The sequence below is a fragment of the Coccidioides posadasii genome, chromosome 2 (assembly GCF_018416015.2).
Source record: "Coccidioides posadasii str. Silveira chromosome 2, complete sequence".
NCBI lineage: Eukaryota > Fungi > Ascomycota > Eurotiomycetes > Onygenales > Onygenaceae > Coccidioides > Coccidioides posadasii.
Window position 1 is genome coordinate 4,203,113 of NC_089408.1, and position 26,011 is coordinate 4,229,123.

Genomic DNA, 26,011 nt, shown 5'->3' on the forward strand with positions numbered 1-26,011 from the left:
ATCAAAGCGCATATCCGCCGTCTCTTACACGGATATACAAATGACGTCAAACCTCAAGCAGTTTATACTTTCCTCCCTCGCCAGTGGGACCCTTGTAGTCTTCCAACGCTTTCTCCACCGCTTCCATGTATCCTATGACTCTCTCTTCGTTCCATCTTCTTCCTACGATCTGCACAGCGGTAGGCAGTCCATGCATAGCATTGGAATCATAATATTTCCAAGCTCCTCTCGACACGGTGCTGTCAGCACCAAGATCTTTAAGCACACGCTTATACGAATTCTTCTTAGCTGGCTTGCCGTCAGATGTAACGAGAGCATCCTTGACTTTATCGACGTGACCAACCGGAATAACACCGGCAGAGTAATCGAGCATGTTCCATAAGAAGGTGTAGCCGCAAGAGCTGAAACCGTCACGCATAGCACCGTGGGGAAGGGCGGGAGTGGCGTTGACGGGGCAGAGGATGAAGTCGTAGCTTTGCTCTTTGGCGTTCCACCAGTTGTGCCAGGTTGCGCGGAAGGCTTCACGTTGTGCAACGAGCTTCCAGAGCTCGGTAGATGTCTTGAGACCAAAGTCTTTGAGGAGATAGGCCCAGACCTTGTCGCGCTTGATGTAGCGGACATAGAGGTAGTAGAGGTAGCGGAACGGTCGGAACATGTTGGCATATTTGGTAAGCTTGTCAGCACCGGGATCGGAGGTTTCGCCGGTGCGCATGTGGGAGTTGAATGTCTGGCAACCATCGGAGTTGAGAAGGAGAGAGGCGAGGTTGAGTCCGATTAGTGGAGTAGCTGTTGCCGGCGGTGTGATGTCGACGAGTGTGTGGCCGGCAGCAGCAAGGGCGGCGCGAGTGGTGTCAATTGCACGAGCAATAGCAGGCGTAGGTGGGACGACTCCTGTGCAGTTCTCTATTAGCTTATGTCCTGAAAATTCAAAACAAAGATTCGGATCAATATTACCGTCAGACTTCATCACACCAATCCTTAATTTTTTGGTCCGAGCATCGTCCTCCTCCTCGTCTCTCCAGCTAATCGGATGTACAGTGTTATCGTACTTCCATGGTTTCATATGAATGACGGAGCGTGTAAAATAGGCCAAATCATTCAATGTTCGTGCCATTGGACTGAAAACGCTTGGTACACCTTCCTGGCCCGCCATGCTAGTGTTCACGCCAGCCTTGGGCCAGCGGCCAGTGCTGCATCGAAGGGAGTAGACTCCGCTCCACGCGGCCGGTACGCGAACAGAACCGGCAACGTCAGAGCCCACGCCGATGCGACCGCCCATGGCAATGATAGCGCCCTCACCACCGCTCGAGCCTCCAGGAGAGTACTCCGGCACATGGGGGTTACGGCACACCCCCCAGAGAGGGTTTGTAGACTCAAAGGACAACAAAGTTATCGGGAGAGCGGTCTTTGCATATGGAATGGCGCCTGTGAAGAGAGAACGGTAACTCTTAGTCAAATCAAAATCTTTTGGGTCCGGATCATCAAAGCTGAACAAGCAAGTCTACCATACCGGCATCTTTAAGCAGCTTAACCAAGCCTCCGTCCTCGGCCAGTGGTTGGCCTGTATTCTTCGTATATCCAACCGAAGTATCGAACCCCTTCACATGGATGGAGTCCTTCAACGAGACAGGAATTCCTGCCAAGGGGCCCTTCAGATTAACCTCTTGGTCTGCCCATTTCTCGGCCTCGGGAAGGAGAAGTTCTGTTACACAGTTTGTCCGTTCTTGAGCTTTGATGGCTACTTTGCCGTATGTCTGCAGGACAGCCCGTGCCGACACGGCTCCTTTCTGTACACCTTCAACAAGATCTTCGATCGGTTCGTCGATGATCGATCTGTCGAATGCCGTAAATGCGGAATGGTAGGCGGCGGGGAGGCTGGCAAAGCGCTGTGCACGCTGTCTCTGTTTCCAGTCCCTTTGTACGACGGTCGATATTAGCTTGCGACAGAGGGATCGCGTGCATTGTTTGTCTGGTCTGGTACTTACCGGGCCCGGCGATGCTGGAAGTAATCGAATGGAGGAAGCATTTTGGGTGGTTGGTGATGGGAAGCCCGCCACTTGATGTCTACTTCCTACAAGGTGCGTGAGCATGGGAGAGGAAAAGGAGAAGGAGATCTGGGCAGGGAATGTCGGGAGCTCTTTAAAGGAACGAGCGTCTGGGTTCGGCGTGTTCATTGAGGCGACTGGGCCGGTTGCGCCGAACCCGAGTGCGGGGAACTCCAATTTAGCTTCCAATCACCGCGCATCGTTCCCCATATCTCCGACAGTTGGCGCTAGCTAACCGCAGTAATTGGGAGTCGCGGGCGTGGCCGCCAGCAGATCACATTGGACACGGCTAATAGCCTATTAGTAGCTACATATGGATGGCGTGCAAAATCTATGTATGTACTCCGTACACGACAATACTACTTCGCTTCCACCCCCGTCGTCCTCCAGAACTGCTCTCTGGGCGGCTCTGCGCCGTTCAAAAACCCCCTGAAAAACCGGCTGCTTACATAATTTGAGCCGGTCAAGAGATTAACTAAGGCACGTGACCTATAGGTTTTTCTCTCTTATCTGATCAGAACCACCTGGCGCTTTCCCCGTTTTGGCAAGTCGATGCTGACCGGCGGGTCCCCAGCGCCAGCCCAGAGCCCGCCGGATGAATTTGCCGATAGGAAAAGGCGAAAAGAGGTGCACTGCTCAGTAGTCTATAGCATACCCGACATCCAAACATTAGTAGACGCAAGAAATCAGCCCTAAGTACTAGCTAAAACACATGAGATTGTCTCGCGTTGCGCTTGTAAATCAGGGAACCGTTCCATCCGGTCAGCAGGGGCGACAGGTTTTGGTCACCAGTGCTTTTGAATTCTCAATGTGCAGGCCATATAGACCTTTGAATCAATCCTTCAGATACCACGTTATTGGATCTGTGTCTTCTGGATACGGATACCACAGGCATTTCAAGGCCAGTAGTCAACCTCCCCTCCCCTCCCTTTTTCCACAAGAATGACAGCCATCCAGGAAAAAAGTCCAGACCAAGATTCTGCAAAAGAAAGTACTTCCTGTACCTAAAATATTCCAGAGGACCATCCTTCAATGAAAAGGCTCCATACAATGGCATCCCCTGTGAGGCAACAGAAGAGTGGCATGAAACAGAACATCCAAACCTAGCATATATGTTCTGCTTGAAGAATGTTCTCCTCTCTGACCAGCTCTACTCACGTGAACTCTGTTTACCTGTCTTTGAAGGGAGATGCCGCGAAAAACAACATGCCTTTCCGTCACTTTAACGCTGTAAAGCACGCGGAAATGTGAGTTGGACAGCTTGCTGTAAACAGGAGAGTCTGGACATGCAGGTATCCAGAAACTAAGCATCCCCCCACGCGTCTCCAGATTCAAACCTTTCCATCTATCTTTCATATTTTCTTCTCCCACAAAGAACCTGGAAGAGCGAGATTCCTTTCCAGTCGTTTTCTCATTCTTGAAAAGAAACCATCTTTGTTTTAATCAATCAAAGAGATCTGAGTTCACCATCAACAGGTCTTTCATCAACCAGAACAAGTCTTTCAACCGTAGAATATCACAGAGTCAAGGTGAGTCTCCGCAGCGCAGGGGGGCCAGATACTCTATATAAGCCGTTAGCTAACCTCCGAGGAAGGCGATGTCTGTGCCAATTCATACCACTAAGAGGGTTTCACTCCCTTGCGGTGATATCATTGTCACCGCAGGGAGGGAAAAATACCGTGCCATGGTGCCACCGAGTGCTTCGTCTCTCCGAATTCTCGGCAGTCTGGCGGACTATTACGACGTGGCTGAATATAGAACGAACGGACGGTCGGCCCTTCTTAATGAACGTCCCTTTTTCACGTTTGGTGAAACGATCCAGAAAGGTCCCCACGGTGAACTAGTGGCGGCAATCCCCAACACGAGCGCTCCCGTCATCGACAAGCGTGGAAATCCGCTTGATCTGGCGCATTTTCCAGAAGGACTGCCAGTTCCGCTAGTTGAGTTAACCGAGACAGAAAGGATTTTTGAAGCCGACACGGACTGCAAAATTATAATCACTCCAGAGGGAGGTATATGCGAAGCAGCTCCTCCTGGCCACGGGTGGGTATGGTATAAGAAACACATGGAAGACCTGCTGGAAGACGGAACCAGAATCAGAGTCTTTTGTGGAACCGGGATTGCTCCTGTGAAGGTCAATGAGACGACAGGCCAGGTCGTCAGCCGCCGCGTTGTTCATGGGCAGCTAATTTTCAATGAACAAGAGCCCGCATTTGGAACGTTCTGCGCAGTCCGATATGCCACTTGGTATTACCTTTGGGGTCAGCGAGGAGAGCATATATACCTGGCCCGTGTTGGAATTTGGTACGCGATCCAACGTGAATTATACGAATTCTGGAATGGACGCACATTCACCCACGACATGGACGCAATGGAGCCTGTGCTCACCGGCTATTCATCTGGCTCCTTTTTCAGAACGAACCTTTTCGGACATCGTTATAATTGGGGTTTCCTCGGGACCGACATGTCCGAAAATCCTTGCATCATCATTGGATACGCAAACCGTGCTGCAGGGCCATATCAGATGACAAGAGTTGTTGATTTTAGGGCTCTCTCTCCAGCGTACCACGGAAGCAACTGTGTATATGCACACCCGTGGGCATTAAAAGAGAGTGACGGTCAGTTGATGATAACGTGGTACGAGGATAAGCTATCAACTATTATCGCGGCGAAATTGCAGTTGAATATGCGTAAGTTAACCGACGGGCCCCTCATGCAATGCCTGAGAGGACAGCGAATAACAATCTAATCCAGTACACCAAGGAGGGTTCTGGAAGGATATATCTCTAAAGGAGTTGCCGGGTAAGCATCACCTGTCGTGTACTCATAAGCGAGAAGAAAGACAAGCTAAGAATGACACCAGCCGTGATGTTGAGCGAAGTCCAGACTCGAATCGCGTTAGTCGAAGCAATGGGCAAGTTGGCGCAAGTGCACCGTAAGAAATCCAAGAAAGCTTCAATAAAATATCCGCAGCTGACTGAAAGACAGAGGAAGTGGAGATTGACAACGATGGCGCAGTTACCATCAAATTCGTGGGCACGACTCGGGACGCGGTCGACAGAGCGGCCAAGAACTTACGCGACTTAATTATCAACGTGTATGGCGAGCTTCTAAAGGAAGAGGGATTCAAAGAGCTCGGGTTGCGAAAGCCTTCTTGGAGAGCTGCCGTGCGCAAACGGATCAAGGCATGGTGGAGGAAAATCCGGCGACAAGATGATTCCGATGACGAAGACTTCTGAACTTCAGCATCTTAACGCTACGGCACATCCCTGGAATACTGGCGCCTCCCAACCCTCTTCCCGCAACGAGCAAGGGACAAGGCTGCAGCCATTCCGTGCTTCGAAGATGATAGTTTTCGCTGGTGGGCTTTTAGTGATTGACGAGATGGATGGAAGTGACTATTACCTTTTCTAGTTAGTTTTTTCTCACGCCGCTGTATCTTTTATTAGTCAGTGAGTTAGTTAGTCATCAGTTTCGTGTCACGTGGTACTCGTTGCCACCGGAGCTTCGAAAGAATGGAAACTCGTTCATGAAATGCGACCAGCTCATCCTTCATTTTCTCTCAAGCAGGGACCAGTTTTTAACCTGTAGAAAGGTCCTGAGAGTACTTGAATTTTTCCATCAACGACGATCCCAGTTCATCTGCAAAATGGCTAACTATCTCGCCTCTATCTTCGGTACCGAGCAAGATAAGGTCAGTGACTTCACCCTCTCCCTCTTGTTTCGAGTGCGATTGGCTCACGCGCATCATAGGTCAACTGCTCATTCTATTATAAAATTGGCGCTTGCCGCCATGGCGATCGCTGCTCGCGGAAGCATGTGAAGCCATCCTATTCTCAAACAATTCTCCTGCCGAACATGTACCAGAACCCAGCGTTCGATCCCAAGAACAAAATGAACCCTAGCCAGCTACAGAATCACTTTGACGCATTCTACGAGGACTTTTGGTGCGAAATGTGCAAATATGGCGAGCTAGAGGAGGTGGTTGTCTGTGATAATAACAATGACCGTACGTGTATTCTGAAAATTTGGCTTTCTATTCACTCGACACTAACCCCTCCCCGTTTCCTTCTAAGACCTGATCGGCAATGTCTACGCTCGGTTCAAATATGAAGATTCTGCACAAAATGCGTGCGATGCATTAAACTCCCGCTGGTACGCGGCACGGCCCATATACTGCGAATTATCACCTGTGACGGATTTCAGGGAAGCCTGCTGTCGATTAAACAGCGGCGAGGGATGTGTTCGTGGAGGCTTTTGTAATTTTATACATCGTAAAGAACCGAGTGCGGAGTTGGAAAGAGACCTGGAGCTATCGACCAAGAAATGGCTGAAATTGAGAGGCAGAGATGAGCGGAGTGTGAGCCGCAGCCCCAGTCCGGAACCGAGTAAGAGGAGACATTAAAATTATATCCACGCTGGATTCTGGTGATGTCGTCGTATGACGGAAGTCCGGGCCGTTTTGTGTGATGACAATGTTGATAGGGCGGTATGGAACTTGGGCAAGGCGTTCAGGCGACGGAATTGCACGCCTTTCGGCTTTCGGTTCAGGGGCAATTTAATTAAGAGCGCCGACTATGTTTTATGCAGCGAATGGTACTGAGTGCTTCACAATAATGTATGTAGCTTTCGACATCTTCCCAGGAGACCAGCAATGTGCCTTGGTACTTGACGGTTCAGGGAGTTTCGTTATTTACAAGGGGGATGGATGGCTTGATTTTTGGTGCCATTTTCCTTCGCCATCATTTGGCGGCTCAGTCGACTATCAGTCTGTGCACCTTGTCGCTGGTGATGAAACTCATTTCCGAGGGAGCGGTTTGATGCACTACTATTGGAGGTCACCATCCCTTGGCTTTTAGGCAGCATGGCGGGACTTTAGCCCAGCCGAATCAACATCCCTGCCCTGTTTGACGTCGAATCACTTTTGCGCGCTCACAGCGCCAATGCCGACGGAGTGGTGGAGGGGTCAACATCAAAACAGTCCACGTCCCGGGCATGGATTGCAGACAGATATACTTATTATATTCTGATGGAACCGCATTCCAGTGGCTCTCGTTGATTATCCGCCTTTCTCGCGTGAGTGCTTGATCGATTTCGTTTCTAAAATAGAAAGGCTCGTCGCGCGGCACAGCAAACCCAGACCGCCGCATTTATCGTCGGACCGGCTGAATCGTACGGCTGACATTGCAGAATTGGGTGTCCGGCATTTTCTTCTATCACTCTAAATCCTTGGACTCGAGGAGTCCATTAAGTGGAGGATTCCCAGGCTTCAGGTACATTGGCGCTGCAACAAACCACCTCGGTGCGTTTGTCTTCACGGTTGCACGGGCAAGACTCGCTTTCGAGCCATATAAATAAGATACGGAGGGTCCTATAGTAGATCTCTGTACGGATATATTGCCCGAATGCTAGAATTGATCGAATACGCACCCATGGCATCGCAGGGCAACCCGACGCAGGTGCAATGGAGCTATCTGGTTAACCCAGATAAAAGCCCTACTCCTCAGCTTGAACAACTGTGTCTGGGCATTGCACTCTTCATTGTAATTATCCTAAACCTGTCTTACTCGGGAATCAACTGACACTTGACGCTGTAGTCAAACCTGACTAAATCAAATACTCGAGATTTGATGCCGGACAAACTCGCCACCTTTTACCAGCAGGTTGGAGGGGACTACGACGATATCTTCCTACGCACTCCACCTGCCTCTCTATCCTTTATATACCAAAAGCTAGGTTGCTTCCACTCACTCCAGCCGACGTGTGATGCCTTTGAAGCGCCAACTATTCCTGCTCTTCTTCCACATGGTTTCGTCCGGTGGCAGACGATTCAGCTTTTATTGTGCCCTGAAGAGCATGCCTTCTTTTTGCAAGGGGCTTTAAAGAAATTCAATATCATCAACCCCGCCACCGGCGAAGTATTCCCTAAGGAAATCCCAAGGTCAGTATTTCCAAGTGGGCCAGACCCTGAAATAGTGCAGTGGCATGAATCCGTGACGCAAAGGCTGGAACAGGACTTCTGGGCAAGCAAAACTGGGATTTTCCCTCGCCGCTCTTCGACAGACAATCGACCAAATCCGAAAGGCCCTCCTGGATGTACGACTCGTGACTGCTTCTCTAGTGAGCATCCAACCTCGAGATCTGAGCAAAATGTCCCTGCAGGAATGGCTCCTCACCCAAACTTTCCATATCCCCGCTCGAGTACCCGGGTGATGCCTAATGACCCATCGCCGCGGAGCAAAAGCCCGGACGAGAATGCACGAAGGCGTGGCCAAAGTGGAAATGAATCAAGCACTGCAGTTAGAGAGAGCCGTTCTTCTCAGTCTTTTCGTCATGGTCGCCCATCACCCCCACAAGAGGGCAGACGCGGTCGGTCATGCACACCAAGTGATCTTCGCTGGTCGCAAGTAATGTCTGACTCCTTGGATTCGTCTGAATCTGAGTCTGAGAGTGTACCTCCTTTCCGAGAACCTTACCAGCATGGACCATATCCCACCGGGGCATCTGATCAACGTCGACATCCCCACGATGCCGGGATTTCTCGTCAGCGTCGTTGGAGCAAATCACCTCGCAGGGCCCCCGACTACGATCCAAGACAAGAAATGCAATCAGATGATTTTCCAATGGACAGGCACTCTCGGAGATATCACTACGCCCACGCCTATCCCTCAGACGATGAAGATGAAGATGAAGACGACGCGGAGGAAGAGTTACGTCATAACATCCAAAAGGAGTTCATACCGGTATCAGCGCGACGCTACTCCCATCAACTCAATCAGGAGAGGTACACGGAGGAACCCCGTCCTCAGTATGACTATACCTACCGCACCACATCAGCGCCAACTCGCAGAGCCCTTTATCCTACTCCCCCAAATCCATCCACGAAACCTATTCGACCACGGAGCAAAGAATACCACGTCATCCACCCTGACTTCACCAAACCCGATCCTCCCACAATTCCGGCAGCTGGCTTCGTCGGGGCCCCTCGACATCAGTCGTACTCCAGGACTCCTCCAACTCCAGGTGGTGTTACATACACCCGATACTATGTTCCTCGAGTGGAATCCGAGTCGTATCATGCGCCCTCACGGTCTCGTCACAGTTCGAGACCGAGGAACTCAGGGCGAAGTCGAAGTAGAGGCCCCGTAGAACGACCGTTCTCATTGTCGGGCGGCTTGACGTATCAGTCTGCTCCGGGTCCAGGAAAAAGGTATAGAACTGAGCGGGATTAAGTTTGTTGTCATTATGCTCCATTTATCCCTATTTATTTTTTCCTCTTTCTCTTCTCCTTATATTTCCTTTCTTTCTTCTTTCTTTTTGTTGAAAAAGCATACTAATAAAGAACGCGGATAAATTTCGACTAGGTGTCTTTTGCTGTTCCTCCAAACTCAATTCATGACATGATTCCTATCTTTTCCATGCTGTGATTGACTTTGCCTACTCGCACCCTTCGTCTTCCCCTTTCTGATGATTTTGACGTCCATTATTGGTTTATTTTCCGGTTATTTGTGTATGACAGCCACACAGTGGTGGCCTTGATATACGACCGCACCTTTCATTTGGTTCACCTTTCATTTATGGCATTTCTCTTTCCCCTATAACCACTCTCAGCTCAGAATCAATCTTCATTATAAGTACGGTCCAAACAGCTGTCTTTGCGTGAAGCAATTTTAAAAATAGTGCCATGAAACAAACCACCCAAGCCCGGCTAATATAAGTGTCCACTTTGCTCCTTCACCACTTCCCAATCTCATTGCTCCACCCTTATCTCCGCCAGTGTCACCATCACCGCGGCCTGGCCCCGGGTCCGGGCCGGGGCTCCCTTTTGCAATATCTCGCGCCCACACACACGTTAACCTCGTCTGAATCAGGTCTGACATATCACCACTAGGCCAGCTCCGTGTCGGTAGTGAAGAAGGGTAGGAGAGCAGGAAAATGGGTGTTATCTTGGTCAACGTGGCAATATATGACCCCGCGTCGTCCCGGCTGTGAGGATCCGAAGACTGGATGAAGAGATATTGGGCGATGAGGCGTCGATCTCTAATGTCACTGGTGATGTTGTTCGAGGATAATATATCTAAGACGTTTGATCACAACAAGAGTCAGAGCTTTCAAGATTCCACACCCCAACGTATATAAGTGGTGAAAAGGCGGGAAAAAAAAAGGGGGCTGGAAGTCTTACCTCCAGCTATATCAAAATTGAAACCCGTCACCTCTCCACAAGGTGATTTGTTGAGGCCCCGTCCATGCACCCTTCCCACCGCACTCCTCAGCTCATCTTCCATTTCACGGATCTTATCATCCCGGAATACACTTGAACAATCACCGTCCTCGTTCTCACTCTTTTTGTCTACCGGCTGCAAAACCACTGCACAAACGTTCCTTGGTACTGCAATATCATCGTGGTCATCATGGCCGCGATCAATCCGCAATCGACCGTACAGCTCAAAGCTCTGGTGGACAATATTCTCAGTCTCCGAAACATTTACGTCCATTAAACGCGTATACCAGGTCCAATCCTCCTCATCGCCATCACCATCGTAGTCATCACGGTCCCTGTCGTCGTCGTCGTCGTCGTCATGCTCATGGTCAAGGTCATGATCGCGACCATCCCTTACCACTTTTCGGCCACCATCTGCAGAATCAAATAAGAACGCATCCACCGTAAAATTTCCCGTCGCATTTGGATCCCGCAACGCCCCATGGTATCCTGGATGCGGAGAATGACATGTTATCCCGGCACATATCTCGGCGGCTATTGTAGCGCACGGGACGACGGCCAGGACGGCAAGGCAGATGCGGTGTAAAGACATCATGTTTACCCGGTTGGCCGCCTCTAGGTGACATTAAAAGTCAAAGAAAAAGGGGGTTATGGTGTTCATTAAACTTGTAATATGTAGTACAGATATGCGGAGCACTGTGCGCTCCCTAGGCAGGAATCGGAAAGCTCTGAGCAGATCCACATCACGTCAGAACAAACAAAGAAAGAAAGAAAGAAAGAAAGAAAAAAAAAAAAAAAAAAAAAAAAAAAAAGAAGAAAAGAAAAAGCCGAAGAAGCAGGGAGACAGAAAAGATATGATATGGATGCCTCGACGATCCTCCCAAGCTCGTATTCTCTCCATCTTTTCTGTCATCTTTCCTACGTTTATCAGATCAGGAAAAGAACCAGATATCCTGCCGCGTGGGGTGGAAAAAGGGAGAGAGGTACTCCGTACTCCCTGATTTGTAGTTAGGGAATATTCATGGATCCCGCGACAGGGACATCGGCTTTCAAAGGCGTTCTCCAACCGGAAAGCCAACCCTCCAGCCTCCGGATCCCGGCTGGTTTATCAGAGCCTCCCCTGGCCATACCCTGGCAAACAGACCTCCAAAACGATCGGCATGATCAACTCCAAATTTACCCTGGCCATGTCAGCCTTATCAACACACTATGTCGTCAGGAGCGTGGCGAGTATGTTCATGTTATGGAAACGACTTGGACGCAGAACGGGATTATGACGTTGGCAAACCCCTTGGCATCTTGCTCGTCAGCTTGATCGACATGAAATACCTAGCACAAGAAATAAAAAGAACAGTGGGCGAAAAAAAAAAAAAAAAAAAAAAAAAAAGGTGGAATGAGACTGAACCACGAATTTCTTCTACACATACTCCATAGTTGCTTTTCAGAATCTAAGCCCTTCGTAGAGCTTGTTCCATTATGCATTGGAATAACATGGTAATCAGAAAACAAAAAGAAAAATTCCTCAAATCCTCCTTAAGCCATACAGTATTAAAAAGTCGATACAGCAAGTTTCACGCTCGGGAATAGTTTGGTGCAAAATAAAACGCCAGCAGAAAGACATGCATGTCTAACGTCCTGCTACAAAAAGAAGGCAAAAACGCTTCCAGGAATGACATCACACATATGAACTAGTGCTCCAGGATGCGCAAACTTCCCTGCACGACAACATTCTCGAGAATCGACCCTGGTGGGATATCGATCGTGCTTCCCTCCGTAGCTACAATAATGACCGTACCCTTGAGCGTAACGCCGCGTCCCAGGTTGACGGCTCCACTGATAGTAAGATGGTCAAGTTCCAGGATGCGAGGAATACTCGGGATGCGCTTCTGGAAATCTGAAACTTTCTTGAAGTCGGTGCCCAACTTGATGAGTGGGGCACCGCCGAATCGGTTAGGGTCAATGACCAGCTGGCCATGCTGAAGTGTATACAGGTCAGACTTGACCAGCATGAGATCGGAGCAAGTCTTCACTGGCAAGAAACGGCGACGAGGGACGTTCACACCATGAGCACCCTTGAAGAAACGGATTGCCGCACCGACAGCAGTCTCCAGCTGGATGATGGAAATATCTGCTTCTCCCTTCTTGTCTGCAGGGATAGACTTTTCGTTTGGAATGATCTCCATTTCAAGAGCACTCTCCTCCACCACGCGTTTGATGGCGCGGAGGTTCAGCCAGATATTATTGGTATTAAAGTACTTGAATTTCTTAATCGACTTGAACTCGTTCACATGCTCCTTGGGAACCTGGGCGATTTCAAGTAGGCGAGCCTTGCCCTCGTAGTCGATGATGGTGCCACCCTTGACATCTGCCTTGGTCTTGTCGGTCAGTTCCATAATGTATTCAGAGTTATTCGTCACCATGTGCTCCAAAATGCGCATATCGACGACTGCTCCGAGGTTGTCGGCATTGGACAAGAAGACAATCTCGACACCACGCTCGATCAACTTGTCAAGGGTTCCAGAGTTGTAGAGAGACTCAAAGACGTCTCCGTGGCCGGGGGGATACCAATCCGTGATCGGAGAGGAGTAGTCCTTGGGTGCTGGGAGAAGAGAGTCCTTGAGGACACGCGGGTAGCGTGATTGATTGAATGTGATGATATCGATGTTGTGACCCTCGTATTTCTTGATGATTGACTGGGTGTCGTCGTCGGTATTGAAGGAGTTCATCAGGACGAGAGGAACGTTGACGTTGTAAGTACGGTTGAGGTACTCGATCTGCCTGACGGAGAGGTCGAGGAACGACATGCCTTCTCTCACTTCAATGACGGACTTTGGACCAACGCATCCCATGGAAGTACCGAGGCCACCATTCAACTTGATGACGGCCAGTTTCTTGAGGTAGTCGACCGAAGCGGAGTTGCTGAGCTCGCTGTACTCGACAACCTGGTTTGGCTGAGGCGGGGCAATGCGATCCCAGGAGAGAACATTGCCCTTGGCCTTGTCGTTCAAGAATCTGCGGAAGAGGGAGAAGAAGTTGTCCATCTCAGCCTCGAAACGCTTCTTTTCACTGGGGTCTTTGACGGTGTCCGAGAGGGCATTGAGGGCGTTGCGCATCTGCGAAGCTGCGACGTTGGTGGAGGCATGCTCGAAGGCCTTGTCAAAAAAGCAGGAATTCATCAGCTTGACTACACCCATAACGAACAATGTTTCTTTTCAGATTCACTGAGGAAACAAATTAAAAAAAAGAGAGAGAGAGAGACAGAAACAGAAAAACGAATTGTTCGGCAGAGAGGTGGCCGAGATGGCAGAAAGGTAGGTAAATACCGTCCTCCAGGGACTACCTAGACCTGCTCAAGGGGAAAACCTCCTCGACGGCAGGACGTTGGCACTCACCATGTGTGACTGAGACTTGCCATGATGCCTGACGAAGCTTCTTTCCTCGGCGGAGCGAGACTCGGTGTTTGGAGCGCGAAGGTGCGATGGAATTGCCCTGCTGGCCATCTTGGAGGAGCGGCTGGTTCAGAATATCGACGCGTTTTGAGCTGCAGTAAGTTAGACCTGGCAGAGGGAGCAAAGCAAAGTCAGTCTCGGGACGAATGGCACACTACCGGGGGATTGCTGGAGGACGAAACGATTATATACGGCAATTGAAAACAGGGGGAGTGAAAAGGGAGGTAAAATTGGTTTAAGATTCGAGTCTGGCAGCATCCCTGGGGGGGGATTTAAGACCTTGTCGCCGCCAGCAGGGAAAGCTTGGTAAACAGATGACCGCATCGTCGCAGCGTCTTGGCGGCGAGAGGGATGACGGAATGAATGGGATTGAAGCACTCGCCCTGCCCCAATTGCACGGCATTGCGGTAAGAGGGATGTGTGATGCATATCGTGCACTCACCTTGATGGGACGAAAAGCTGGGCTGCTTGCTTTGCTGCTGCTGCAGTTTGGGGAGGGGAAGAGTGAAGTGTTACTATGTAACTAACATAAACTAATATGCGGTTTGGATGTGGACTGTGATGCAACCAGCTTTGGCCCGACGACGACACACGACGAGCTAGTTTAACTCTGTATTCCGTAGACCAGCTCAGTTTACCGCTGTCGGTTTCGGAGACTGAAGGACGTTGTGCGAGCAGAATAGCAGGTCAGAGCAGCAAATCCAAGTATTATAATCCAGCCCCCCAGTCGATAAGGGGAAAAGGGGAAAGGGAGCTGTTTATTTTTGGGCCATTTTTTCCTTTTGAGCTCCGACGAGCTAAAATCAACCAAACCCACCAGATATCCAGCCAGCGAAGGTTTCCAATCCCCACCTCCAATCCTAATAAATTTACTTGGAATTATTTGCCCTCCGTCGTTGTCCACTTCGGCGCCTTTTCGAAGCACACCCGCTTCCGGTCCCCCCTATGTAGCAGCTCGCCGGGGAAAAGGGAGGCCTGGCCAGCGAACACGCCCAGCGAGCTGGTTACCCGCCCTTGAGTCGGGGGAAAAAAAAAAAAAACCTTTTATTCTCATTCATCTCGTCCCTCCCAAGGAGCACGATGGATTGCTCACTGCTATAAATAGCCGGTGACACAGCCGAATTGGCCCCGGTGGATCTCTCGCAGTCGACGCTTGAGCGGACTGCTTCGTGCTGCCTCCATCATTGGCCCATCTCCCTCCAGGAGCGAATGCCAGATGTACACTCGACGATCGACGCGGATGTGCCCGTCGTCGTGGCAGAATAGACTAGTCGACGAGTTAAGCTCTCTAATTAGCGAGTTAACGCGCTCTCGAGGGGAGCTCACACAGCGATCGGATCGAATCTGCTTGTTGATCTGCGCCAGGTCTTCCGCAGTAGCAAGCCGTCATGGTTAGAGCAAACCAACCAGCAACGGCCAGGGAAGCCCAACCCTGGAGCTGAACTGCCGCTGCTCGTAGACACTACATACGCATTTACGGAGAACACACTGGCCTCCAATGCTCAGTACACGCCAACTAACTAGCTAGCTAACCCATCCACTTCCGCTTTCCAGTGAATCGTGAATTGGGTTTTGGGCTTGGCGTCCACAGACTTTGTCATCAACCAAGGACAAAAAAAAAAAAAAAAAAAAAGATATGAAAGGCGAGCATCCGAGACCCCCCAATTCACAGGCCTTACCTTGTGTGCTGATATTCTGTGGGCCTGCAAGGAACTTGTTCTTCCAGGTAAGCCAATCCAAACCTTCCCTCAATTGCACCAAGCCACTGTGGTGAAGCGTTTTTGTCGTCAATATCTGTGCTCTCAAGGACAATTTCGCGCTGACTCGCAGCCCCTCACCAGGTAGACAGGTCCACACAGCGCAATGGCCCAAGTTAATGAAGGCAATGAGCCTGGCCCCAGAACCCCAAGGCCCAATGTGAACCGCCGCTGGCAGAACTCTCCGAATTGGCGCTCAAAGGACTCCGCCGAACAACAAACCGAGCAACGCGGATCCGGCTCGAGATGGGAGAGGGACTCCCGACCTCCGCAGCCCAGCTTCAATCGCACCAACCCCAGCCACAGGGATTCCAACCGTGAGCAGCCTACGAACGCTGCCCGCCCTTCCAACAGGGGTTCCGAAAACAGTGCCAATGTCCTGGTGGCGGCCCCCGATGTTCCCGCTTCGTTTGCCGAAGGAAGACGGCTGTACGTCGGTAACATGCCATATATGGCCAAGAAGGAGGACGTTGAAGCGTTATTCAACAGTGCTACAAAGCACGGAGAGGGATATTATCAAATGTACCGTCCTCCCACTGCTTCTGCGTTGGAGTCGCCTTTTGCGCCAACTTTCTTCCCACCTGTTTCCTTGAGCGAAGCGAATGCTGATCCTTAATGACTGGCTTTTACCTGCCGTTTTCCCTTAAAAAGAGAGCGGATTGATATCTCGATTGACCCCTTCACTGGGAGAAACCCTTCGTTCTGCTTCGTCGAACTCGCCAGCAAGGAACAGGCAACCCATGCCATGGAAGAGCTGGACGGCAGGGATATGCTCGGACGCCCGGTGAAGATCAAACCAGGTATTCCGAAATCACCAAAGCCTCAATTTGGTAGGCGAGACCCTTCAAGTAAAGAAGACGAGCGGCCGCGGCCATTCATATTCGATCGTTGGGGAAGAGATGATGCCTCGAGCCACTGGTACGGCGTTGCCGACGAAGGACGTCGTCTCTTTGTCGGAGGTCTACCCAGAATGCCAAATCAAGCTACGGCAGATTATGAGATTCAGAAGTTATTCTACGGCTTCAAAATGTGAGATTCTTATCTGTTTCTGCTGCTTTGTCCCCTTCCCCACTTCTTTTTGATCTCTTTTTTTTTTTTTTTTTTTTTTTTTTCGATCGCTGACGCATTTTCGCTCAACAGTGAAGCAATCAGTAAAGTCATATCACCGCATCCCTCCAAACGATCGCAACCAGGAAACCATTATTTCCTCTTCGTCGATCTCGAATCCGCTGAAGAGGCCGACAGAGCCATCAAAACCCTGGGTGGTGTGAGCGCCGTGTGGGGGAGTCCACTCCACATCAACAAGGCTCGGGGTAACTCCCAGAAGCCAGCGGAAAGGGATAAATGGGACGAAGGTAAACCGGGATCGACTGGTCGCCAGAATTGCGAGGAAGGAAATTCAGCCAGGTCTCAAAATTGGCGCACCCCCGTGCAACCTGAAGATAAACCAGACACTACCACCACCACCAACATTACCACGACTCCAGACACACTCTCGTGACCTTAGGGGACTTAGGAGGTATGTTATAACACCCTTTTTGGGGAATACGTCATCACGTATAAACCCAACTCTGGATAAGAAGACTAGTAGACATGCTATATGGGTATATGAAAGTTATGATGCTATGTGACCATTCATTTTTTTTTTTTCCCCCCCCAATTTTCCCTCCTCTGATTTTGCTGTATCTGGCCTCTGAGGAGGTATTTCCGAGGACTCCCAGCTTTCCCATTGGCATTTTCCAATCTAGAAACAGCTTTGCAATGCTAAGATGAGGTTTTCCATGTTAGGTCATACTTAACCCATCAACGTCGTCCTTATTTTGACGACCGTCGGAATGAGCTAGTCCATGAGGAGCTTTTCACGCTTCCAGAGCTGAACTTGTTGTGTATATTTTTTGATGGTTCCATTTTATCATTGGATTCCGCAACACAAAGCCGTCTGTCTGCTCGCTGAACAATGCCATGCTGGGTTAAAACTCCCATCATGACTTCGCTAATCAGCAATGGACGTATGACCCCTGCTGTTTAGGTTGCCATGGATTACGTACACTTAAATGATAATCTATGGCTCCCTTGGAGCATTGATTGGCCCCAGTCAGCATTAAAATCCCCTAAAATACCTGTTAACTGGTATCGATCGAATTTCTGATCATACCACTATGTAGTTATAGCTTATTCTCAAACAGAGGGGCCGTTCTTCCCCCTCTAAACAAGTCCAACATCTCCTTGCTCATCCACTGTTCTCGCGATTTGGCGATACCTCGTTCAACATCCACCATCCGATCTTTCTGCACGAGCAGCCCCATACCGTTTGCCTTCATGCCCAGGTCGACCAGGTGAGCAACAGCCAGGGCCACGCTCTCTGGCTTATTGATCGGGACGCCAATTTTCTCCATGTGAGCAGCCCATTCTGCCGGGTCGACATTCTTTCGCTTAGAAGGGCTAGAAATAATGGGCGTCACCGTGATGGCTGGCGCGACCACAGATACCGCGATATTCAACGTCGCCGTATCATTCTTCAGCGCGCGCATCAAGCCGACGATTCCTATTAATCGAGAAATGCCAGAGCAGTGAACAATCCGATACAATTCCGCCAAAAAAAAAAAAAAAAAAAAAGAGAAAAAGAGAGAAGAGAGAGATTCGAACGAAAGTAGAAAAAAAATGGGGATGACAAGCATGGAAGGGTATAAATAAATGAAAGAAGGTCTTACCATGTTTTGCAGCGCTGTACAGCGGCGCTCCCGCACTCGCCAAATATCCCGCCAGGCTCGCCGTCATCACGATACTCCCCGTCCTCTTCCCGCCTTCTACCATTCCAATTGTCTTCTTCATCCAATAAATCGCCAACTTCACCGTATCATTCGCCGCCGCTAGATCCACATCGTATACCCTCCGATCCGGCTCCTTCAACCCCCCAGTGCCGTCTAGCTCATCCCGGAAAAACTGGTCACCGTACTCCGCAATCCCCGCATTCACAAACACCGCGTCGAGGTATCCGAAACGCGAGACTGTCGCCGTGAACCCAGCGCGCTGCTCTTTCCAGACGGTGATGTTGCATTTGTGGAAGTGGACGCGACGGGAGTTTTGGGGACTGGCTAGCGGGGAGGTTGAAGGGGGAGGAGAGAGGTCGAGGATGGAGATGTTGTTTGTGGGTGAGAGGGAGAGGAAGAGCTCGGCGGTGGAGAGGCCGATGCCAGAAGAACCGCCAGTTATGAGGATGGTTTTGTCCTGGAGGGTTCGGAGCGAGGAGGGGGAGATGGTGAACGGCTGGGTGGCCATTGCTTTCTGTGTATGAGATTGTGATTTACTTGAGCTCGATGGATGCACGCTTCACAAAAGAGGTGAGGCTGGGAGTACGGAGTATGTACGGAGTAGTTTAGCTACGGATTACAGGGATTATGGCGTTGGGAGCTCAACGCAGGCCTGGCGCGATTTACATGGATGTAACTTTGTACTCAACTAGCCGAGGTCTGCATGGAGATTTCAAGTGAAGCGGTGCAATTGTGCTTGAACGATGCCCTCTCCTCGCTCTTCGTTAGTTCTCGATATTTGCCAAACTGCAAAACACAAACGCAAAGCTATTGTATGGATCTCCGGCAGCGTCCCACCCGCCTTACCTCGGGTTGCGCCCAAACCCTCACTGTGTCGTGGTTTGCGCTGCGGGGAACCCGCGGGTGTGTTGTGGGGAAACTAGCTCTCATTTCCCCTCGCGGCTGCTGTTCCCCTCCTCGCTAGAGCAGCCATCTACGGAGTGCGTGATATCAAGATGATACAACCTCAGATGAATGGGCCAGGTCCAAGATTCAGTTAAAAAGAAAAAATCCTTATATGTTATCAACCATGGCCGTTTCATTATCCAGAAAAAGGAGAAACCGCTCGATTTTGGGGTGAATCCAAAACGCAAGTGGGACGAGCCCAAATCAAGCCTCGACTTGGCCTCCGCAAAAAGATAAAAAAAATATTAGCTATCCAAAGGGCCAGGAGTGTACTGTATGACCGAGTTCATAAAAAAGGAAATATTAATAGGACATATAGAAAGCTCATGGACAGTGACTATATAAAGAAGCGAACATAATGAGAATTGTATATATCGGTTATAAATACCATAATCAACATAACGCCAACCCGAAATGACTTGTAGACCGAGAATCGGTTCAATGTATGCATGTAAAAAGGTAGGACAGGAATATAACAAAACACAAGCGCAAAGGAACCCCACCAGTAAAGTTCCAGTCATGGTTTAACTTAACTACCAGAAGAACTGATGACTCGCTTGGACAAAAAGCTTCTTCTGGGCTTTCTTGATTCTGGGCTATCCGGTTCGTCCATTGGCCCGGCGGTCGAGTGCGAAGTCCCTGGTCTTATCGACATGTTATCCGCTGGAGTGAATGTTGTCTTGATGTTAACCATCCCGTTTCCGACCTTGACACTGCGCTCTTTTCCGGCGTTTGAGCCTTGATCGTCCACGAAGAAGATCCCTTCGCCGAGGACCTGGTCTGAGCCGAAGGTGGCGTGGTCCTTGACCTGGATCTGGAACTGAACATCTGCAGCAACGTCCTTCACTCTGAAGGTCTCTTGGGCCTGGTCAAAATTGACTGCACTTCCTGAGCCCGCCTTGTGAGCTTTGGACTTATGGACTTCTTTCCATCCCTTGGCGGTAGACTGTTTAATCGTAACCCGGACATTGGTGGATGGTGGATAGCCAGTGGCGGAAACGACTGTGAACGTCGCCATTCCAGTTTCCCCTTTCACACCTGAACCACCGAAGCCAAGTCTTTCCCCAACCTGGGAGGCGGTACTTCGAGAACGGGAGTGCAGCTGAGACGACGCAATTGTAGAGGGAGGCGGTGAGCTGTCAACGAGAGCTGGGGCTTTTTGAGGCGTGGGAGTAACTTCAACATTTGGCACAACAGGAGCACCATTGCTTGAGGATGCAATCTCGGTGGCGGAAGAAGCATCAGAGTCTTCCTTTCCGTGGCGGACTCGCAAAATGCCATGTTTCAAGAATGAAGCGCCTTTGACCACCCCACCGCCAATCAGTCCAACAGTTTTCACTGGAGCACCGACGATCTTCCCGGGTGCAGCGAAAGTTCCAGAGAAGGTGGAAGAGCCTTGTCTGGATCGTACCACATAATCCGATTTGAAAAGGAGCTTCAGTCGAATGGCACCTGATTTGCCATCCAGAGGAATGGACACTTCCTGTGAACGGAATGGGTCAAGCTGGTCCAGGGCAATCGAAGCTCCACCCAAGAAATCGGATTTTTCTCCAAAATCCCAGTCATATACATCAACCTTGAAATCTGCTGCAATTCTTGATGGAATAGAGCACTCAAACCACTCGTTCCAAGCGGGATGTAGCGTTTTCTTTTGAACCTTTGTTTTGAAAACATCCTTTCCGTTAAGCTTGAACTTGCAGTATGGGTCACTGAATCCATTTCGATCTGCGGACGGTAAATCTGCGGCATCAAGAACATCGACCCGCAAATTGCCCATATTATTGATACTTTCTGAAGGATCCAGCGTCATCTTCACTGGTATATACTTCAGGCTCACTGTAACCTTGCTGACGGCACCTTCGCCGGACCTAAGCGTCAACTCGGTCGGTTTATACTAAGTAACTGTTAGCTGGACAACTTGTCAGGAAATCAGGCGATGTCAACTTTCGCACCAAGCATTGTTGTAGTGTAGTAAGCGTCGGACCGCTGAGTTTCGCGATGGCGCCATCGTGATCGTCATCGCCTTTCGAATCGGACTTTTCAACCAAGCGAAGAGTTATCTTTGAAAATTCAAGTTCACGAACGAAGGCATCTCCAACTAAACTATAAGTGAGCAAATTATTCAAAGTTGAAAGGTTAACGGTACTGACCATCATTGAAAGTAATATGTTTGGAGCGTGCCTTATTAGACGTGTAACATGGGAACGCATGATCATCCATTAGAACCTCAAGATGGACATCCTGCTGGGATAGCTGGCCTTCAATAATCTTGAAAACAATCAAACCGGATTCTATTTAGAGTGTATTAGCACCACGAAAACCCCACATCGGAGCAACACATCCAATCGAGGACATACCGTAATTATGCACATCTTGTGATGTAATACGGATCTTCGGAACAACTTTTTCGGTCGGGGTTTCAGCTTCTTCCATTTCACCATTAGACAGCTGTTTGGACCTGGTTGTGTCAGCGCTTGGGCGGCCGTTGGCTTTGTCCTCCCCATTTGGTTGGGGTGGGCCGGTGGCTCCGGACCGCGCACTATCAATGCTCTTCCTGGTTTCCACAGCCACCTGGCCGTCCATAGCCTGCTTGGTTTTGGCTTCTTCCTCTTCTTCTTCAGGGTCTGCCACGTTGAGCGTTGGGTAAAAGGCGACTGTGTAATTGAGAGTGCCCTTAGGATTGCCACGACCTTCCAGACGCAGTGGGGTTGAGAGAAGCTGTTTCTCGTCATCGACTTCGTATTGACCGTCTTCTCCCTCTCGAATGTAGTCTGCAGCAGACAGCTCCAACATCCCAAGAGGTCGATCTTTGCCAATGCTTTCTTCGTCCAGAACTTCCAGAATGATCTTTTCCCGAGGAGAGTGCATCGGAATATACACAACTTCGTCCCAATCAGGGTTCAGGTTGTTTCTCCAGGTGACAGTGCGAGCCTTTTCTATTCCAGAAAGAAGTACCCTCACATAAGGATCAGATTTACCCATAGTTTCCACGTTCCTAAGGTTCCTAGCATTTTGCAGGTGGATTCGCATGACTCCGATCGGGGTAACATAGCCACCGCTGCCAACGACACCTTTGAGAGCAACAGGTTTCCACTCCACTTTCATTTTGGCGCGTCCAGTCTTTGCACCATTAAGATTAAACCATTCGCGTCCCTTTTCCATCATCTTCAGCATATCGTTCAGCTTGATCTGATAGGTTCCGAGGATTGGGTCAGTGACAAGGTCGCGATCATCCTTGATGATCAAGCCAAGACGAGCAGCTTTCCGGTCAGTAATAAGGACTTCCTTTGATGGGTTCGTGAAGATGGGGTTGTTCGTGCGCTTAAGCTTTTTGGTTATATGAATTTCCTTGCCGTTCAAAAGTAGAACTCCATAGGGATTTAGCTGCCCAACAAGACTCTTGGTTCCGTCCAGATCCTTGGCCTGTTCGATTGTGATCTTTGCAATACCCGTGTTCAATTCCGGTGGTGGCTCTTCCACCCCCGTTTCCGGATTCTTGCCTCCATGCATAACTGGGAAAAATCGAACATCTGCTTGTAAAGTTCCCCTGTGTCGGCCATTCGCCATAATGTCGAGGGATAGGTTTTCATGTTCTGCGTCAGTTTCGAGTCCTTCCATCGGGAAAGTTGCAGTGCCAAGTTCCTTATCCTTCCGGAATTCGTTGAAGTCATAAATCTGCATAGTGAGTGAATCGGTGAAAGAGGTAATAATAATGTAGTGCGTCTCGTTCCATTTGGGATTCGTAGTTTCATGGACAGTTTTGGTTTGAGCGAGCGGAGTACGGCTGTTGATAGAAACGACCGCATACGGATCAGGGGAGCCGGAGAACTTGTCGGTGTTCTTAAGGTTGTGGGCGCCATGAAGGGTGACAGCGACGACTCCAATAGCCTGGTCTACCGGGTTTCCAGCAAGCATCTTTGCGATTTCGATGGGGAAGACGTTCGGGTCATACATCATGGGTGCGATATTGCTATGGATCTGGTCCTTGATGAAGCTTTCCAATCCGGGGATAATATTGATATCAAAGCCCAAAAGATCTCCTCCCAGGGGTTTGCATACGTAGTCAATTTCAGGTTCGCCCATGAAGGATACATCCACACGTTCAATATGTGGGAAGGGAATCTGGAGCTTGAATTTGACTCGCATTAAACCTGAGAAGGCGAAATCTTCGACGATCACGTCAAGGCCTTTGCTGACCACGCCCTTGCCGATACGGACCTCCAAAACAACCTTAGGGTTGATTTTGTTGCGAAGCTGGCGGGCTGTCAAGTCCATGGTGTCGTTTGGGGTGAAGCTGAATTTCCAGTCCATGAGAACGGTATCGACCTCTGTCTTTGGGTAGGTTTTAACATGCTCCAATCGCGGAGGTTTGGTACCTAGGATGAAGGTCTTCAAACGCAAACTGTCCAAAAATGATGGCGTCGCCGTGCTGAGAACCTGGTCAACTGAATTGATGATCGTGTCACCGATAACCGGTGCATAGATAGGCCAGAACTTGACGAGAAAGCTGTTAATCCACTCGAGACTTTCTGTATCGGTCTCAAGTCGATTCTTAGCCAATTCGCGGTTGATATCGTCTCGGAAATTCCTTCGGGTACGGCGTATCGATGTTCGATAGTAAGTTCCACAGGCCGCCATGATGATAAACACCCATCCCAGACCACCACCGATAAGAGCGATGAACCATGAAGCAAGACAAGCAAAGACGATGATGCCGGCATTGTGATACCAATCTAATGGAATACATAGTGATCAGTTTTGAGAATATACTGTCAAGACGGCAGAAGGTCCATGGGCATACCTCCAAATAGATTTTCGTCTAGTTTACTTTCAAGCAAGGTCTGGTGGTCAAGAAGGATCTCCCCCTCATCCACCTCGTCCTCCTTAATGTGAAAGCGGGGTGCCCACCCGGTTCGGTCTCTCGCCCATCGCTCCTCTTCGGAGAGTTCCGTGCTCGGCTTTGGGGGCAACGGCGATAGCTGGCCATCTGTCTTCCCCGTGGTGGGTGTCTTTCCGTCGACAGCGGTGCCGTTAACCTAGAAAAATACATGAGCCATTTACACAAATTATCGGGCGCATAAAACCCAAAAGGGACCGGCTGTACGTACGACATCAGTGGTTACAGCAACCGGAGATGGCTTTTTGTCACGGTGAAAGTTTGTGGGAACGGTCTGGTGGAATTGTCGGCGAACTGTAAGCATCTTCCATAGTTTAAAGTACAAATTCGAGAGCTTCCTGAGCGAAAGAGAGTAGGGGATGATCGGGTTACCATTTTAACTTGCTCGTCCTTTTGTTCAGGAGTCGCATTGGGATCGAATTGGTAGGCCACTGAGCCGGCCTTCCTGCTCTTCTCGACGAGGATTCTTTCGGCGGTCTCTGGGAGAATGTTGGATTGGGGGTCCTGAGCAGCCTGGACGACTTCTTCCTGCTTCAGGTCACCCTTGAGAGGGTCAATGTGCTCAGCAGCGAGCGCCATTGTTCACAAGACAGATCGGTTGGCTGGACCACACAAAGATGCCCATTCGAATGCAGCGTCTTGCAGTCGAAATGAAGCTAAACTTGAGGCGTTCAATTCTGCAATTGTCCTAGGACTCCCCAATCTCCCAGGAGTAGGAGCTTTGTGGTTACACAGCAATGTCTATGCGGGGAGGATGAGCTGAAGCCGGCGTTTTAAGGGAATGGTTGACAACGGACCTGGACGAGAAAGAAATGACGACAAATGGGCACTTCAGCTCACTAGCTTAGCGAAGGAATGGAGGACAGGTCGCCCGTCACTCTAACGATGGCTTGATGGAGGGTAGATTCTTTGGCAATCTCTCTGTCTGCCTTCTCCCTCCTTTGGCTTTCTCTGCTTTTTCTTTTTTTCTCTTATTAATTTTTTTTCTTTTTATTTAGACTCCTGTCTCCCCTTTGTGTCTGGGGAAAGAAAAAAAGTGACGGAGAAACCCCAAATCGTCATCAACCATGTAAAATATTACGCTAACGATTAATAGTCGCCCAAGTCTGCTCCACCCTGACCGTAATATTACCTGGTTCCAGCCACATACGGAGTGCACAGCACCCACTCTATCTGCACAGCCACAGTTACGTTGTTTCTTGAGGGGCGTCAATACAGGGCTCGTACGGAGTACATACATACATGCGAAAGATACAGCCGCCGGCGTGGTGTGAAGCCGGAAAAGGAGGCAAAAAAATGGCGATGTTCGCCTGCGAGAATAAAAAAGCATTTACGGCGTGTGGATGGCGAAACCAGCGGAATCCCACCCTGCGCAAGCCACTGGTCGTCCACATGCCGGGGTCTGTCTGGTTGAGCTAAACTGCTTGAGTTTACCATAATCTCACTACGACTCCACAGGAGTTCCATTGACCGGAAAATTGGCCAGCAGCAAAATCGTTTCTCACCTGTCACGCCCTTTTTGCCCGTCTTCCATGGAACAAGCTCCCGCTGCGGAGAACACGCGATGTGGCGAGAATTCAAACGAACGATGCCTGGTTATCAGATGCAGGCCCAAAAAAACAAGGGTTGCCCGTTTTGTACCACTTCCCATCGACGCGGCGACGCTTGCTTCTCGATGATTGACTAGCTCCTCTTGGCTAAACGATCGTATGGAGCCGTGCAAGTTCCTCATCTCCCAAGTGGCCAGCCCTCTTTTAAACAATGTTTCCAAAAAACTCCGTTGATCGGATCTGAAGCTCCACTTGGCTCGCCCGCCCAGACTGACGTGCAGATTGAACAGTTGGCACAACAGATCTTTGCTCCGGAGGACAGAGCATTTATCTCTGGAGATGAAGGGAATATTTTAAAACCCCAATCTCTTGCTCT

General features: G+C 49.8%; 9 protein-coding genes across 9 annotated transcripts; 4 read left to right on the top strand and 5 right to left on the bottom strand.

Annotated features, from left to right (window-relative positions):
• Window positions 1-9: 9 nt before the first annotated feature.
• D8B26_003811 (uncharacterized protein) lies at window positions 10-2,128 on the bottom strand. The gene is made up of 4 exons (XM_003071718.2): window positions 1,986-2,128; window positions 1,511-1,914; window positions 955-1,425; window positions 10-891 (listed from the first exon to the last, which is right to left on the bottom strand). The coding sequence occupies exons 1-4, from the start codon at window positions 2,024-2,026 to the stop codon at window positions 47-49; spliced, it is 1,761 nt and encodes a 586-aa protein (XP_003071764.1). The 5' UTR covers window positions 2,027-2,128; the 3' UTR covers window positions 10-46.
• Window positions 2,129-2,907: 779 nt separating this feature from the next.
• Window positions 2,908-4,961, top strand: D8B26_003812 (uncharacterized protein). Its single transcript, XM_066124274.1, has one exon. It carries the CDS (start codon window positions 3,643-3,645, stop codon window positions 4,792-4,794), a length of 1,152 nt encoding a protein of 383 aa, XP_065980354.1. The 5' UTR covers window positions 2,908-3,642; the 3' UTR covers window positions 4,795-4,961.
• Window positions 4,962-5,694: 733 nt separating this feature from the next.
• On the top strand, window positions 5,695-6,762 carry D8B26_003813 (uncharacterized protein; the record flags this gene model as incomplete). The annotated part of the gene is made up of 3 exons (XM_003071716.2): window positions 5,695-5,739; window positions 5,799-6,054; window positions 6,122-6,762. The coding sequence occupies 3 exons, from the start codon at window positions 5,695-5,697 to the stop codon at window positions 6,448-6,450; spliced, it is 630 nt and encodes a 209-aa protein (XP_003071762.1). The 3' UTR covers window positions 6,451-6,762.
• A 227-nt stretch (window positions 6,763-6,989) lies between these two features.
• D8B26_003814 (uncharacterized protein) lies at window positions 6,990-9,334 on the top strand. Its single transcript, XM_003071715.2, has 2 exons — window positions 6,990-7,588; window positions 7,643-9,334. Exons 1-2 carry the CDS (start codon window positions 7,451-7,453, stop codon window positions 9,275-9,277), a joined length of 1,773 nt encoding a protein of 590 aa, XP_003071761.2. The 5' UTR covers window positions 6,990-7,450; the 3' UTR covers window positions 9,278-9,334.
• A 25-nt stretch (window positions 9,335-9,359) lies between these two features.
• D8B26_003815 (uncharacterized protein) lies at window positions 9,360-10,861 on the bottom strand (the record flags this gene model as incomplete). The annotated part of the gene is made up of 2 exons (XM_066124275.1): window positions 9,360-10,122; window positions 10,228-10,861. The coding sequence occupies 2 exons, from the start codon at window positions 10,859-10,861 to the stop codon at window positions 9,716-9,718; spliced, it is 1,041 nt and encodes a 346-aa protein (XP_065980355.1). The 3' UTR covers window positions 9,360-9,715.
• A 682-nt stretch (window positions 10,862-11,543) lies between these two features.
• On the bottom strand, window positions 11,544-14,741 carry UGP1 (UTP-glucose-1-phosphate uridylyltransferase). The gene is made up of 3 exons (XM_066124276.1): window positions 14,158-14,741; window positions 13,659-13,823; window positions 11,544-13,418 (listed from the first exon to the last, which is right to left on the bottom strand). Exons 2-3 carry the CDS (start codon window positions 13,764-13,766, stop codon window positions 11,955-11,957), a joined length of 1,572 nt encoding a protein of 523 aa, XP_065980356.1. The 5' UTR covers window positions 13,767-13,823; window positions 14,158-14,741; the 3' UTR covers window positions 11,544-11,954.
• A 418-nt stretch (window positions 14,742-15,159) lies between these two features.
• Window positions 15,160-17,128, top strand: D8B26_003817 (uncharacterized protein). Its single transcript, XM_003071713.2, has 4 exons — window positions 15,160-15,441; window positions 15,557-15,994; window positions 16,124-16,501; window positions 16,613-17,128. Exons 2-4 carry the CDS (start codon window positions 15,579-15,581, stop codon window positions 16,971-16,973), a joined length of 1,155 nt encoding a protein of 384 aa, XP_003071759.1. The 5' UTR covers window positions 15,160-15,441; window positions 15,557-15,578; the 3' UTR covers window positions 16,974-17,128.
• A 509-nt stretch (window positions 17,129-17,637) lies between these two features.
• Window positions 17,638-18,970, bottom strand: D8B26_003818 (uncharacterized protein; the record flags this gene model as incomplete). The annotated part of the gene is made up of 2 exons (XM_003071712.2): window positions 18,184-18,970; window positions 17,638-18,017 (listed from the first exon to the last, which is right to left on the bottom strand). Exons 1-2 carry the CDS (start codon window positions 18,749-18,751, stop codon window positions 17,638-17,640), a joined length of 948 nt encoding a protein of 315 aa, XP_003071758.1. The 5' UTR covers window positions 18,752-18,970.
• Window positions 18,971-19,294: 324 nt separating this feature from the next.
• D8B26_003819 (uncharacterized protein) lies at window positions 19,295-25,105 on the bottom strand. Its single transcript, XM_003071711.2, has 8 exons — window positions 24,883-25,105; window positions 24,458-24,826; window positions 24,297-24,359; window positions 23,990-24,224; window positions 21,546-23,921; window positions 21,339-21,479; window positions 21,141-21,286; window positions 19,295-21,082 (listed from the first exon to the last, which is right to left on the bottom strand). Exons 2-8 carry the CDS (start codon window positions 24,662-24,664, stop codon window positions 19,718-19,720), a joined length of 4,533 nt encoding a protein of 1,510 aa, XP_003071757.2. The 5' UTR covers window positions 24,665-24,826; window positions 24,883-25,105; the 3' UTR covers window positions 19,295-19,717.
• Between the last annotated feature and the right edge of the window lie 906 nt (window positions 25,106-26,011).

Coding starts and splice junctions, on each gene's coding strand:
- D8B26_003817 (XM_003071713.2), top strand. CDS start 15,579: ATGGCCCAAGTTAATGAAGGCAATGAGCCTGGCCCCAGAACCCCAAGG. Junction 15,995..16,123: donor GGAGAGGGATATTATCAAAT/GTACCGTCCTCC, acceptor TCCCTTAAAAAG/AGAGCGGATTGATATCTCGA. Junction 16,502..16,612: donor TTATTCTACGGCTTCAAAAT/GTGAGATTCTTA, acceptor TTCGCTCAACAG/TGAAGCAATCAGTAAAGTCA.
- D8B26_003812 (XM_066124274.1), top strand. CDS start 3,643: ATGTCTGTGCCAATTCATACCACTAAGAGGGTTTCACTCCCTTGCGGT.
- UGP1 (XM_066124276.1), bottom strand. CDS start 13,766: ATGGCCAGCAGGGCAATTCCATCGCACCTTCGCGCTCCAAACACCGAG. Junction 13,419..13,658: donor GCAAGTCTCAGTCACACATG/GTGAGTGCCAAC, acceptor TTTTTTGACAAG/GCCTTCGAGCATGCCTCCAC.
- D8B26_003814 (XM_003071715.2), top strand. CDS start 7,451: ATGCTAGAATTGATCGAATACGCACCCATGGCATCGCAGGGCAACCCG. Junction 7,589..7,642: donor TGGGCATTGCACTCTTCATT/GTAATTATCCTA, acceptor TTGACGCTGTAG/TCAAACCTGACTAAATCAAA.
- D8B26_003811 (XM_003071718.2), bottom strand. CDS start 2,026: ATGCTTCCTCCATTCGATTACTTCCAGCATCGCCGGGCCCG. Junction 1,915..1,985: donor TTCCAGCATCGCCGGGCCCG/GTAAGTACCAGA, acceptor CGTCGTACAAAG/GGACTGGAAACAGAGACAGC. Junction 892..954: donor TGGTGTGATGAAGTCTGACG/GTAATATTGATC, acceptor AGAACTGCACAG/GAGTCGTCCCACCTACGCCT.
- D8B26_003819 (XM_003071711.2), bottom strand. CDS start 24,664: ATGGCGCTCGCTGCTGAGCACATTGACCCTCTCAAGGGTGACCTGAAG. Junction 24,360..24,457: donor AGGACGAGCAAGTTAAAATG/GTAACCCGATCA, acceptor CAATTCCACCAG/ACCGTTCCCACAAACTTTCA. Junction 21,287..21,338: donor ACATATTACTTTCAATGATG/GTCAGTACCGTT, acceptor CTTATAGTTTAG/TTGGAGATGCCTTCGTTCGT.